Here is a 15,069-nt window from a genome sequence, read left to right on the forward strand (position 1 = left end):
CCACTGTAAAAAAAATATCTGCTGCCTTAAATTGTTTTATTTAATCAATATTATTGATTAATATTATTTATCTTGACAAGAGATAAGTTGCAATAACATGCTTAACTACATTTTAATTACAAGTTATAACAAGTAATTTCTAGTCAAGATAAAAAATAGTAAGTTAAAATGACTTATAATAGATACATCTGAGTAAATTAAACCAAAAAATGTAAGGCAGCAAAGATTTTATTACAGCGCAATATTAAAAAATGCAGCATCGTTAAAACATCTTTGTAATGAAAGTCATTTTAACCTACTATTTTAAGTTCTGACTTGTGATGAGTTATATAACTTATAAAAACAAGTTGAAATCGCAAATTGAAGTAAAAAATAACTTAACATGTTAAGTTAAAGTAACATAAAAATATATGTTGATTTGATATCACGTTTTTTACAGTGTGAAAAAAGAAAGCATCGATCTCTTTGTCTCAGCAGTCTCTCTGCTATCTGCATCGACCTAAAACTATGGCCAACTTTTAATGCATTAAAATCATTCAGTTATTGTAAACCATTGCAAAATGTGTATTGCGGTGTGCACATTCGCGATCAGATCCGGCCATCCCTATACGCAAATCAAGCGGAGGCTTAGGGCCCTCGATGGAAAACTGGCAACAACGATGGCCTACATTACATATGTAACAAAGCCCTTATATACAAGCTTTGTCCACTGCCGCCACCTTTCCCTTCCCTGGAATTGGATGTATTTTGGACCGCAAACAATGAAATGAGTCTATTATTCAGGCGCAGAAAAGGATAAAGAAGAAGGATGACAATGAGAAGAGACAGACGCAAAGTGATTTTTAGTAACATTTTAATGTTTTAAGTATTAACGTTATGGTAACATATTCTGTTCTAATGGACACACGTCTTTAATATAACCATTTGTTTTTTTCTTATAATGAAATACATTATTCTATGCAGCCATTTTCAGCATTTTAATAGGGATAGGAATAAATGTGTGCATGTGAAGAAATGTAATGGTTATCAAATACATTGCCAAAGTGAAAAACGTCAATAAATCATCCTCCGATCTTCACTAAATGGATAAACTGTGTAGCTTTAAAAGTCTGTTTATAAGTTGTGGTAAGCCAATTAAAATAAAAAATCTTTTTATAGTATAATAAAGTATAAGAATTTTTTTCTTTATTTGTCCATGTCTTCAGGCCTATTTCTAAAACTTTCTCTTTTATAAGATTTTCCAAATGTCTACAATGTTTGTATGATAAGTCCCTGTGTGGTCTCAGCTCAAAATTTAAAGGGACAGTTCACATAAAATTAAAAGCACTGAAATTATGTTATCAAATGTTTTGCAATCACAATACACTTGTAATGCACAGTGTGTGTGTGTGTGCCATTTTTATGCCATTCCTACAACCCAAACATAGTTAATGAAATGTATAATATTTATGCTATATTTATAACATGTGTAAATAATCAAGCACTGACAATTTGTATTTGGGGCACCATGGACTATAAAGGCTTGGGCCAGCCCTGTTTGCGATATTCCAATAATTACAGTATATCTTGAGGATCACTGAAGTCTATTGAAGTTATTCAAGTTTAAATTTAGACTTCAAATCACTTAACATATCTATGAGAAACAGTGCTACCCAGTCTCATGTAGATGCGTATAAATAGCATGAAGTGTGAAAACTCATGCAATACTTACGGCAAATTCCAATTTGATACGCCAGTCTTCCCATTCACTTAGAATTTTTTTTGTCATTTTATGTATTGGTTTCTCAAGTTTTTTAAACCATTTTCGCTTGGGTTTGGGATTTGAGATTTGCTTTAGGATGTTATTTAATATATAAAGTTTTTTCATGTTTTTTGTCTATTTTTGAGCCATGGTCGCTTGGAGTTGGGGTTAGAATTGGGGTTTGGATGTCATTTTATGTAACAAAAAGTTGTTCTAACCCCAAACCCAAGCAACAATGGTTTAAAAAAAAACTTGAGAAAGAATACATAAAATGTCAAAAAAAGATGCAACGTTTTAAGTAAATGGGAAAGACTGGCGTATCATATGCATGCCAAATTGGAATTTGGTGTATGTATTGCAAGAGTTTCACACTTTGTGCTATTTCTACGCATCTCCATGAGACACAGTTCAACAATGATAGTAATTTTTGCCTTAAAAAATCCAAGATAAAATGCTTCACACACACACACACACACACACTTTATCTTTGTTAAATACTATACATACTAAACCTTTCACTGACAGTTAGTGAACACATTGTTTTTGCTCTTACTAAGTAGTGATTTATCAGTTTCTGGTGTTTTAACTCCGCTCATCATTTAATCCTTTAATTATAGCTTGACACTGTCTCCTCTCACAAGACATCTTTATAAATTGACTTTATTTTCTCTTGAGTTCTCCTGTTTGCTTTGGCTGGTGGGTGGACACCCGATATATTCATTTTCTCAATAGACGCCTCTCAATTCACACCAAACCTATTGTGTTTCACACGGCTGTGTCTTATCTTTAGACTTTAGATGATTTATAATCGCTCTGCCGATGTTATGTGGAGAATACAGAGCATTAAACATTATAAAGAATAAAATTGAAATGGTAAATGAGCTATTCAATCGTTAACTATCAAGCTGTACATTTTAAATACGAATGCCTTGTAAACACCCAATGCAATTCAACAAAACCCTTTTGTAGTTTAAAGATGAATAAACCAAAATGAAAGTTTGTACCTTTGCAGGCTCTGCGATGTGTGATGGGTTTGCTCATATCTCTGTAAAAACCTTCTTTACAGTAATGACAGTGTCGTCCGGCCGTGTTGTGTCTGCAGTTCATACACACTCCTCCGCTCTTACGGCCCGAGAGTTTATACAACTCCATATTGAAGCGACAGCGACGTGCGTGCAGATTACAGTTACACGCTGTAAAGAGACAGAAGAGCGTTAGAAAACAGACATTACAGTAAAAAACACATCAGTACATCACTGTAAAAAATAACGTTTAGCTGCCTTACATTTTAAAATTGAATTAAACCGTGTAAGTCGTACACTTTAACTTCAGATTATCAGACTATCAGATTAAGTTAAGCAATTTGAGTCTTTATCGAACGAGTTAAAATTGCTTAGCCAAATTTGAAGAGTAAAAATTTACAACACAGCCAATTTGATTAAATCTCAAAATTTAAGGCAGCTAAAAATGTACAGTGTACTTTTTGTATTTTATAACCATGCTAAAGAGAATCAGGGCAGATAAATACAGAAAAATCAAACCGGATTTACTAACTGGCATAAAATTATTTAATTACCTTTCGGCAAGGTTTGAGATTATCTACAATAGTATCCTGTAACAAAGCTGCATGGCTATTGGTTAACACTGAGTGTGTGGCGTTAATGAAGTAATGTACATTAAGATAATATTTAGATTATAAAAAAAACTCATTTCTTTTAACACATAATGATAATCTGTGAAGAAATTTTTGGGGAAAATGTTAATAATCAAACAGAAGTTAATGGTGCCCCAGATCTACTTGGTTACAAACATTCTTCAGAATATCTTTATTTGTGTTCTGCAGGAAAAATAAATATTATTTTATTATTTAGCTTTTTGGTGAACTACCCTTTATAGTTAACTGGTATATTTAAAAAAGTTAGTCACAGGTATAACTCCATATATCTGTTTTTAAAAAGGTTTCATCTTTCTTAATTTAGGATTTAAAATGACTTGCTTTGTTCTTCATTGGGTTTGTTTGGGTTTCTCTCGCTCTTTCTGTGTGTGTGTGTGTGTGTGTGTGTGTGTGTGTGTGTGTGTGTGTGTTATTATAGGGTCAATTTGTATGGAATTCTGTGGTTAATGAAACCTGCTCAGGCCATGCAGCATACACACCATCTGCCGCTCTGTGTGTGTGTTGGGCTCATGAGAAGGGGGTGTAATTTTAGGGGGATTCTGGGCTAAAGTCAACAGGGTGAGATTACAGCAAATTCAGCTTGATAAACATCTGTAGGCGATGTGTGCAAGAGAGAGAAAGAGAGAAAGAGCTGTATTCCAGAATAAGGGTGTGTGCATTTCTCGAAATGAAATTCCAAACGCGTGACAAAAAGTACATCCATTCACACCCAAATAAAGAGCTACACACACACACACACACACTCAGTCGCACATACAAGCGCACACGAGAAACAGTGATTGAATTATTAAAGCACACACAGCCTTTAACACGAACAGTTCGAGGGCGTTTCTACACGGGTCCTGATTTGGGTTCTTGTTGATGCACGAAGAATTTGGAATGGAAGGTTGTTTTTTTAAGTTTTTGTGATATTCTTGCCCTTTTCTCAGTGCCTGGAGCGAGGTTAGTAATCTAAAGTTGTTCCAAGGGTCTTACTAAATGACACCCCATAACCCTTCCTCTATTACAAGAGCTCTCCAAACACAGCTGAAAGCACTCAAACCTATTAACCTGAGGTTAGAGCAAAACCCAGAACTCCGAATTCATTCATGTACGACGGCAAGGTCAGCTCGACGGAGGTACAGGTAAAGATCACGGGGCGCTCGAAACTACACCCAAAAACACATGGTTAATCTTATTCCTGCGAATGCCACACATCTACATTCTTTAACACAGACGCACACTGGCTTGGTACGTTTTCTTAAGAAACGTGAGAAATCGCCTGAGCAAAGGCGGCCACCATGCTGGCAGGGCTGCCGAGGTGATCTGGAAGATTTTAATGCGTCGCTATTGGGTTGCCAGGGTGTTCTGCGTGGTTGGTGTTCAAAAACCACAGAATGACTGCTTTCACACAACATCACCTGTGTGTTTTAACACACACGCACATATGCTTTATCGAGTGAGAATAACAGCTCATTTAAAATTCCATGCCCTGTTTTATGTGAGCAGAAATATCAGAGCATTTGGCTCACAGGTGTTTTTAATTGATTGGCCGTTTCCTGTTGCTTCGATCGTTCACACATGAAAGAGTCGTGAAATCCCACGTCCTCCTTCAACGCTTTTGTTTTTGCTCGCGAGTGATTTCGGAATCTGAGCTAATAAAGAAAATGAGTTCAAGTCGCTGAAGAGACTTGAGACGCCATCTTCGGTAATTGGCGACAATCAAGCGAGCTAGGAAAACAAAAGTGACAATATGCAAAAACATTTAATCTCTATGAACTCAACACACGACCAAACAACAGGAAAAATATTCTAGTCTTTCCTTTTCTGCAAACATGTTTTTAATCTTTCTGAAACTTTAATCCAACTCAATGGGAATTTCGCTTTCTGAAGAGGTGACTCATTCCCAAACTCCCAGGAACAGGCAACAGCTGGAAGTTTCTTCTGAAGGTTTGGCACAGGACGATAGCGCGAGTCTAGCGACGTTGATGAGTTACAGACGTGCCGCTGTTATTTCGTGCTGGAGATCTCTGACTAAACGCGAGGTTTTATAAGCTTTATATTTGTTTTGAAATGTCACGATACTTGCGCTCACATAAAATGGAGTAAAAGGGCGCTGAGAGTGTTTTTGTTTATTAATTTACTTAATTGGTTGCATGTGTTTGAACATAAAAGCTCGCATTTTGGCTCTTCGGTTTACAGGCATCTTTCAGGCGACGGAAAATATAGAAATCTAGTCCAATTTGAGGACAAACAATCATTGACGAATATATTATTTTGATGTCCAAGATGTGAATCGACCGGAAGACAAACATTACCCTACGGGACTCTTCGAGAGCATCGCAGCTTTAACCGCTGTGTGTGGTGGTTTTCTTCATGGTTTGTGACATGGAAGAAATCTAATGCAGTAATACTGAGCACATGGAAGATTTGGGGGTGGGCGAACATCCCGTAACATTGACATAACCACCCTAGCAACCGCATACACTCAAAACAGCCCACAATCACACCATACCCACAATGAAAGAATGCACTTTAATTTAATTTGACCGTCAGACCCTCCGCCGCTCATTAGCGCTTCATAATTCTCCTGATCTCTTTGTCCTTGTTTTCCGTGTCTCTCTAGATTTTAACAAGATCCCACTGAACAAACGCCAGGTCGGGCACGAAACCAGCAGGGGTCTTTGGCGAGAAAACGAATGTGAGGGTCATCTGGAGATGAGGCCACCAAACCAAAGAACAGATGGTGAGAAGAAAGGTGAGAGGAGAAATAAAAATAGGGAACGCCGAATGTAAAGAAAACTAAAATATCAGCGTATTACCATCTGGACGTCGCAGAGATGTGTGGAAGAGCTCAGAGAGAGAGAGAGAGGAGAAGAGCCGCAGGGAGATTTATGGGAGACATTAGCGATACTAATGGAGTGTCAGATCTTCAGACTAGAGCATTAACACACGATATATCTCTACTGACATACAGATTAATACAGGTCCAACATTCACACACTTTTCATTCAACAAGTATCCTGCTGCCTAATAAGATAAGATAAGATACAGATAAGATAAGCTGCTGCTACACAGATCCTTAACATATGTACATCCCCAGTATGTCTATATGCTGTATGTCTATGTTTATTGATACTTAAGCTGTGTTGCCTTTATATGACAGCTGACTTGATCTATATGTATATGTGTATGTATTTATGATATGTGACCCTAGACCACAAAACCAGCACAGGTATATTTGTAGCAATAGCCAACAATGCATTGCATGGGTCAAAATTATAGTTTTTATGCCAAAAATCATCAGGATATTAAGTAAAGATCATGTTCCATGAAGATATTGAGTACATTTCCTACCAAAAATGTATTAATCGTTAGTAATATGTGTTGCAACGGACTTAAAAGAGGATTTTCGCAATATTGTTTGTTTTTTGCACTCTCAGATTCCAGATTTCCAAATATTTGTATCTTGGCCAAATATTCTCCTATCTTAACAATACCTTAATGGAAAGCTGATTTAATCAGATGATGTATAAATCTCAATTTCAATAATGTGCTGGTTTTGTAGTCATGGGTCACATGTATATCTGGGTATGTAAATGTGTAGAGATAAATTAATAATTAATAAACTTGAGTGAACCTACTGTCTAAATATAAATAAAGGTGACTTGACTTGATATATATATATATATATATATATATATATATATATATATATATATATATATATATATATATATATATATATATATATATATATATATATATATATACTTCAAGAATATTTTCAGTTTTTCTAAGTGTACTATTTATTGGTATGGGTTTAAGTAAAATTATAATTTTTTATTTGCATTTATTTATTTGCAAAAATTTAAATGGGGAAAATTGGTTTAAATAGCAAAAAAAGATGCAGTGTTTTTAGTTCGTGAATACTGCAAAGAAAGTTCAAATTCATTTTTCAACAACAATACATAATGTTTTACATGTATTTTAGGAATATTATAACTGAATATTTGGTGTAATAACCGTGATGTTAAATCACATCCTTAATGTGTCTTGGTATCCTCTCAGTCTTCAACATTGCTTTTGGGTGACTTTATGTCACTCCTGATGTTTGCTTTTGTTGGATTTCCACAGACACTGGACAGAAATGGTCGTAATACATGTAAAAATTGATTAAAGGTCTCCAAAACATTTTCCATGGCTGTATTGTATATGTGCATGTACACTTTAAAGGATTACTCCACTTTCATACAAAATTTTTGATAATTTACTCGCCCCCTTGTCATCTTTCTTTATTCAGTCGAAAAGAAATTAAAAAACATTGTCCGTATAGTGGACCTCAACAGTTTGCAGTTTCAATGCAGCTTTAAAGGCTCTAAACAATTCCAACCGAGACTTAAGGGTCTTTTCCAGCAAAGCTATCATCATTTTCGCCAAACAAATAAAAAATGGGTACTTTTGGACCACGACTTCTCGTCTTGCACTGGCCATGTGATGCACCGGTGCGACTTACGCATTGCATAATCACATCGAAAGCTCACGCGATACATATGTGAAACACACACTTGAGGATCATTTTAAACAATAAACTGACACAAGGACATCACTTAGTATCATTCCACATACAACGATGTTGGAATGCTCCTCTTTCTTCACACTGAAGCAATACTGTAGTCTTGCATGCAACATGCGTGATCCTTTGACATGCTTACTTAATACGTAAGGTCACAGTGGTGCATCACATGGCTATTGCAAGACGAGAAGTTGTGTTTAAAAAGTATTCATTTTTAGGTGAAAAATAATGGTTTTGCTAGATAAGACCCTTATGCCTCAGTTGGGATCGTTTAGAGCCTTTTGAAGCTGCAACTGTTGAGGTCCAGTGTATGGAGAAAAATTCTGAAATGTTTTCCCCAAAATCTTCTTCTCGACTGAACAAGAAAGATATAAACATATTGGATGACATTGGGGTAAATGATCAGAATTTTTTTATAAAAGAGGAATATTCCTCTAAAGACAAAATTGCAGTGGTCTCCCATTTTTTTCTGTGGCTGTATACGTATTGAATATGTGCATGTATGCGACTTTAACATTTGAAGTCTTTTGGTTCCCCATCTTCTGTGATGAGATTAGAAACAGTAATACTGCAACACTTTCAGTCTGCTCTATATGTGTTGTGTTGTGTTCAGACCTGCCCTACGGGATAAGGTTTACATAAAGATTAACATACTGCATTACAGACATACATAAACACAATGCATGTGTCTTTCATTTTCTTTCTCTGCGTCTTTGTCCGTCTGTGTGTATTCTATGGAATGTATCCAGTATTAATACTGATATGGCAGAAACCTTCCAAATTCAATAAATCATGTTCAGACACGAGATGAGAATTAACCTTCATATTTGCCAAGCGATCATTTCATAACACCAGACAATTGCTCTGTTCCAAAATGCCTACTTAGACAGCAATTTGAGCCATCATACAGTAGGTGTGCTCCTGATTCAAGGAAAGATCCGGCACAGAAAATTCAATTTCTAGAATGCACTGTGAGGAGTTCGGTGAAAACTCTAATCATTTCATTCAAACCAAAAATGGTCGATAATCAAGATCATTCATTATAATAAAAATGATTGTCGAACTTACGTAAACACTCGTTGGCTTCTTTTGCTGTAGCGCGCTGCCACGGTCGATCGTAGTGAAATGGTTTGCATCGATCACACTCTGGCCCCTCCGTGTTATGCTTGCAGTCACAAACCAATTTTCCGTCTTTCTCTCTGACACACCTGGAGCCGTGGCCGTTGCATTTGCACCTCCCACCAACCTGGAAGTCGCTCACCGCGTAATAATAGGCCGGCATGGCTCCTGGGGCCACGGCCGGGTCCTCGCTCTCACGTCCAGACATGGGCAGCGCTCTGGGGTGCTGCGGGCGACTGAAGACCACTCGGATGTCAGTGACCGTAACCCAGTCTTGCAGTACGGGACTAGAGTCGAAATCCTTCCCTGACGGACGTCCGTCCAGCGTGCTGAACGCAATGAGGCCACCGGAAAGCGGGTAGACGTCGGTGTGTCCGTCCGTGCACAACGCCTCCTGTTCATTCTGTTTTGTGATCGTGGCTTTGTTTGGTCGATTGTACATACGACGGCATTGCGAGGAGTAGAACTGATAAGGAGTCCAGGTTCGCCCATAGTCCATGCTCTTATAGATGGCCAAAGACTCGGGTCGCGGCGAACAGAACTGGAGACTAACGTAGGTAATCTCGAACTTCTTGCCGAGCGACAACGTCAGGGTGACGTTAAACGGTGAACCCTGCAGGTTCTCGGACTGCCAGCAGGTGAGGTTGTGGGCGGAGTTGAGGTCAGTGAGGTAGGAGGCAGGGTGGGCATTACGAGGATCAGACGCGTCGCAGACCTGGCACGTACGGACGGCGGGCCGGTCCTCGCGTTCTACCAGACTGCAGGAGCGAGACGGAGGTCGTCCACATACACTCGACACGCTGACCTCCTGCCCGAACGCAGCATTGATGAATTCTGGGATACAGCGACGGGGGGCACCCCCCTCATCATAACAGGGGTCCGTTTGTGTCGCTTGCGGGCCAGAGAACGGGTTTGGGCCGTGGCCGGAGGCCCAAGGAAGCGTATGAAACACACTAACCAAAGAAAGAAACTTACTAACACTCCACATGATGTCACAGGAGAGACAGATGAAGATGGGGAGGGCAGGGAAAGAATCCAGATGGGTGGGTGGCGAGAGAGAAGTCAAATAAACGAATGCAGTCGCAGGGTCTCTTCAGACTGGCGCAGTCTGGCGTATGTGTGATATCTCAAAGCAACACCTCAGCCAGGAACCGTCGGTAGATAAATGATCCTTCAGCAACGTGCGTGTGTGTCTGGAAAAAAGGCGTAAAATGACAATAAATCAAATCAGTGAAAAGCGACATACAGTGAGTGAGTTTCACATATATAGCTTCATCATATTCAAGCTGTTTTATATTTTTTAACGTAGCTATGAATAGAAATGTTATGCCTTAGACTACAGCCGTAAACATTTGCGATGACAAATTCGGTGATATCAGATGGATGTTCTACTTCGATATTTCAATGGATAGGTCTGTTCAGATCACTAACCCTATACAGCGAATATCAACACGAGTAATGGTGATGTGTGTTTCAACAACTATGAATTACAATGTTTCTTAAAAAAAAATTGGTGAATGCATGCTCAGTGTGTTTATAAATGACGTTTGGACCATACGAGTCATTTTAAGAATGTTGAGATATACATAGGCTGGGTTAATTTAGTCTCTGTAAACATCGGTCTTGTCTGTGCTCAGATTCGTCATGGTTTCTCTTGGAGTCTGGGGCCGTGGAGGGCCAGGGGGTCTGAATAGCAAAAGAAGGCGACATTGTTTTACACGCCACGTAGATCTGCAAACAGATGCTTTTCTAGATGTCTAAAACAGTAAACATATCTGAAAAATGACGACGCACCTAAAAGTGAAACCGCTGGAGAAATCCACCATCACAGTCCACTCCGCGTCTTATCTGCCACCCGATCCAAACTCACACCAAATGTATAAAACTCGATACTCTCGAACCCCGCCGATGCTCCGATGTGTCGCTCAACGCACATGTGATCCGCCGGGGGGGAATCTGATGAGATCCGGACACTGTTTAGAGTTAATGAGAAACAGTTTGACATTAGTGTGTATCTGAGCTGAATCACACTTGTACAGCTCTACAGAGAGCAATGAAGCGTGAAACCAGAGTAAAACTCCTCTCTCAGGACCTGTCACCGTGTGTGTGTGATGTGAATATCAATGTGGCTCTTTCTGCACGGGCCCCTTTGCTGCGCTACAGACGGCCCCTCAAGCCCCTACACGCTTCAATTCAACAGAAACATTTACATTTAAGTCCTATATATCCCTCCTTATCACTGTAATCACATATAAATAAGTGAACTGCTGTGTAAATATATTGAACATTCTCAGTACATAATTCCAGTGTTCAGTTACTCAAGTGAATGTGCTGTATTGTGAATACAGTCGTGGCTAAAGGAAGGTTTCTTTTGCTTGTTTGTAGTTTGCAATGTGTTCACAACATTAAACTAATTGAAGTTTAACAGGATTATACCAGAGATTAACATGAACTTCAACTCTAACTAATACTTTCTGTTTCACCCTCATTCAACCAAACATCCTCTCTCTCTCTTTACATACTTCATTCACACATCATCAAACACTAAACAGAGAATTAAACTCATTATTTTACTCTCAATCTCTTTATAGAACTCACTCACCCTGACTGTCCTTCACTCTAAACATATCCAAAAAAATGATGACGCACCTAAAAGTGACTGCCCCTCTTTCTCACCCTGACACCCCTCTTTCACCCTCATACCCCCTCTCTCACTGACTACCTCTCTCTTTGACTGCCCCTCTCACCCTGAATGGCCCTCTCTCACCCTGAATGGCCCTCTCACACTGACCTACCCTCACCTTAAACATATCTGAAAAATGACAATGCACCTAAAAGTGACTGCCCCTCTTTCTCACCCTGACACCCCTCTCTCACCCTGACTGTCCCTCACTTTCACCCTGACTGCCTCTCACTCACCATCATACCCCCTCTCTCACCCTGACTGCCCCTCTCACCCTGGCTGCCCTTTCACCCCTGACAGCCACTCTCTCACCCTGACTCACTCTCATCCTGACTGCCCCTCATTCTCACCCTGACTGCCCCTCACTCTCACCCTGACTGCCCCTCACTTTCACCCCTGACTGCCACTCTCTCACCCTGACTGCCCCTCCCTCACTCTCACCCTGACTACCCTTTCTCACCCTGACTGCCCCTCATTCTCACCCTGACTACCCTTTCTCACCCTGACTGCCCCTCACTTTCACCCCTGACTGCCCCTCTCTCACCCTGACTGCCCCTCTCTCACCCTGACTGCCCCTTTCTCACCCTGACTACCCTTTCTCACCCTGACTACCCTTTCTCACCCTGACTGCCCCTCACTCTCACCTTGGCACCCCTCTCTCACCCCTGACTGCCCCTCTCCTTCACCCTGACTGCCCCTCACCCTGACTGCCTCTCACTCTCACCCTGACTGCCTCTCACTCACCCTCATACCCCCTCTCTCACCCTGACTGCCCCTTTCTCAGTCTGACTGCCCCTCACTCTCACCCTGACTGCCCCTCTCTCACCCTGACTGCCCCTCTCTCACCCTGGCTGCCCCTTTCTCACCCTGACTGCCCATAACTGTCACCCTGACTGCCCCTTTCTCACCCTGACTGCCCCTCTCTGACCCTTGCTGCCCCTCTCACCCTGACTGCCTTTCACTCTCACCCTGACTGCCCTTTTCTCACCCTGACTGCCCCTCACTCTCACCCTAACTGCCCCTCACCCTGACTGCCCCTCTCTCACCCTGACTGCCCATAACTGTCACCCTGACTGCCCCTCACTCTCACCCTAACTGCCCCCTCTCACCCTGACTGCCTCTCACTCACCCTCATACCCCCTCTCTCACCCTGACGGCCACTCTTTCACCCCTGACTGCCCCTCTCTCTCACCCTGATGGTCACTCTCTCACCCTGACGGCCACTTTCTCACCCTGACTCACTCTCACCCTGACTCCCCCTCTCTGACCCCGACTGCCCCTTTCTCACCCTGACTCACCCTCTCTCACACTGACTGCCCCTCTCTCACCCTGACTCACCCTCTCTTACCCCGACTGCCCCTTTTCACCCTGACTGCCTCTCACTCTCACCCTGACTGCCCTTTTCTTACCCTGACTGCCCCTCACTCTCACCCTAACTGCCCCTCTCTCACCCTGACTGCCTCTCACTCATCCTCATACCCCCTCTCTCACCCCTGACTGCCCCTTTTCACCCCTGACTGCCCCTCTCTCTCACCCTGACGGCCACTCTCTCTCCCTGACTCCCCCTCTCTGACCCCGACTGCCCCTTTCTCACCCTGACTGCCCCTCACTTTCACCCTGACACCGCTCTCTCACCCCTGACTGCCCCTCTATCTCACCCTGACTCACTCTCACCCTGACTCCCCCTCTCTGACTCTGACTGCCCTTTCTCACCCTGACTGCCCCTCACTCTCACCCCTGACGGCCTCATACCCCCTCTCTCTCTCTCTCTGACTGCCTCTCTCACCCTGAGTGCGCCTCTCTCACCATGCTTCATTGTCACCCTGACGCACCACCTCTTCCTCTGTCTGCTCCTTTCACACCATCTCCCTCACCATCCTCGCCTCTCTCGCTCTCCTCATCTCTCTCACCCTGCTGCCTGCTTTATTGTCACCTTGAGTGCCTTGCTCTCAGCCTAAGTGTCTCTTTTTCATCCTGACTGTTTTTACTGACACAGAAACACTCAGTACATAAACAGAACTGCATGTTTTAACATCATGGCCAAATTATACACAAATTAAAGTGCACCTATTTCATTGCTAAGCAACAACATTATTTTGTGTATTTGGTATAATACACTGTGTTTGTGTGGTTTATGGTTTAAAAACACATTATTTTCCACATACCGGACATTGTATCTCCTCTATGCCCTGCCTTCCTCAACACTCTGATTTTGTACAAAACTCATCACTCTGAAAAGCTCAGTGTCCTCTGATTGGCCAGCTAATCTGTACGTTGTGATTGGCCTGAATACCTCTGATGTCAGCTGGAAATGTTTGAAAGATTCGGTCACAATGCAATACTGAGAGGAGTTAATATCGTCTTTACTACCTTATCAATACAAGCCAAATCTGATCCAGAAAATGCAGGTAACCAAGCTGATCGATCAACTTTACCAGCGCAGCTTGAGCCGAATGTAACAGATTGTTAAGGTAAGGATACTAAAACATTAAAACCATATCTGCATTTGTGATCGTAGAAACAACAAGTGCTACTCTGCACTACACAAAACTTGTGTTTGAATCATGGATCATAAATATGAAAACATAGACAACTTACAGGTTGTATTTTAGTAGCGGGCGGGATTATGATAATGACCCTCGTGTCCATGTCATCCACCAAGCCTACAATCCGTGTGTTTGTTGTAGTCCAAGAAAATAGACTCATGTCATTATTTACTTTGGGATTTGTATCTATGTATATCGTTAGCATGAACTAATACATACTAACACACCAAAGGAATGTAAAATCATGAATCAGATAATACGTGCTCTTTAAAGAAACATTTTTGACCCAATTTACAAACCACCACAAAGACTTTAATCAGATTCAACAAGGAAAAACTACCAAACATACTGGGAGAAAAAAACATAAAACCTGCTGCAAGGCACATCAAGTCCAGCCATGAGAAAAGGGAAAGATGCAAAAATAGAAAATAACAAAAACAATGTATAGCATGACAGGATTGTGTATTTGATATCTTATTAACAGTATTTAATAACAGACATGTAGTCTTTCCTACCTTTATTTTTTACATGTATTATAAAACACAGAAGGACAAATATGGACAGAGTTGAGGAAACAGAGAGAGACCAAAAAATGGAGGACAGAAAAGATAGATAAAGAGTGTCACAATACAGATGAATTATATGAGACAGAGGAAAAAAAGAGAGAGAGAGAGAGAGCGATTACAATGAAGAATGAGAGTCTCTTGCAAGATGACTAAATATGGAGAGTTGAGATATCCCGCTGAAGTG

At 41.0% G+C, this 15,069-nt stretch overlaps 2 protein-coding genes across 3 annotated transcripts in view; both read right to left on the minus strand.

Moving 5' to 3' along the window:
* The window catches only part of LOC129425815 (immunoglobulin kappa light chain-like), a 688,217-nt gene that overhangs the window by 253,175 nt on the left and 419,973 nt on the right, over positions 1–15,069 (minus strand). The gene's annotated exons all lie outside the window — the stretch shown is intronic.
* Positions 1–15,069, minus strand: part of ntn2 (netrin 2) — a 34,420-nt gene that overhangs the window by 9,686 nt on the left and 9,665 nt on the right. Inside the window, exons 1-4 of one of the 2 annotated variants that reach the window (XM_055181396.2) lie at positions 14,372–14,594; positions 10,885–11,063; positions 9,040–10,283; positions 2,746–2,934 (exon numbers count right to left, since the gene is read on the minus strand). In XM_055181396.2, the coding sequence (XP_055037371.2) occupies positions 2,746–2,934; positions 9,040–10,078 (1,228 nt within the window). In that variant the 5' untranslated portion in view covers positions 10,079–10,283; positions 10,885–11,063; positions 14,372–14,594. Of the gene's footprint in view, positions 1–2,745; positions 2,935–9,039; positions 10,284–10,884; positions 11,064–14,371; positions 14,595–15,069 lie in introns of those variants that run through there. The other variant, XM_073864287.1, reaches the window with a different exon arrangement.

This window comes from Misgurnus anguillicaudatus, chromosome 25 (genome assembly GCF_027580225.2).
Source record: "Misgurnus anguillicaudatus chromosome 25, ASM2758022v2, whole genome shotgun sequence".
Lineage (NCBI taxonomy): Eukaryota > Metazoa > Chordata > Actinopteri > Cypriniformes > Cobitidae > Misgurnus > Misgurnus anguillicaudatus.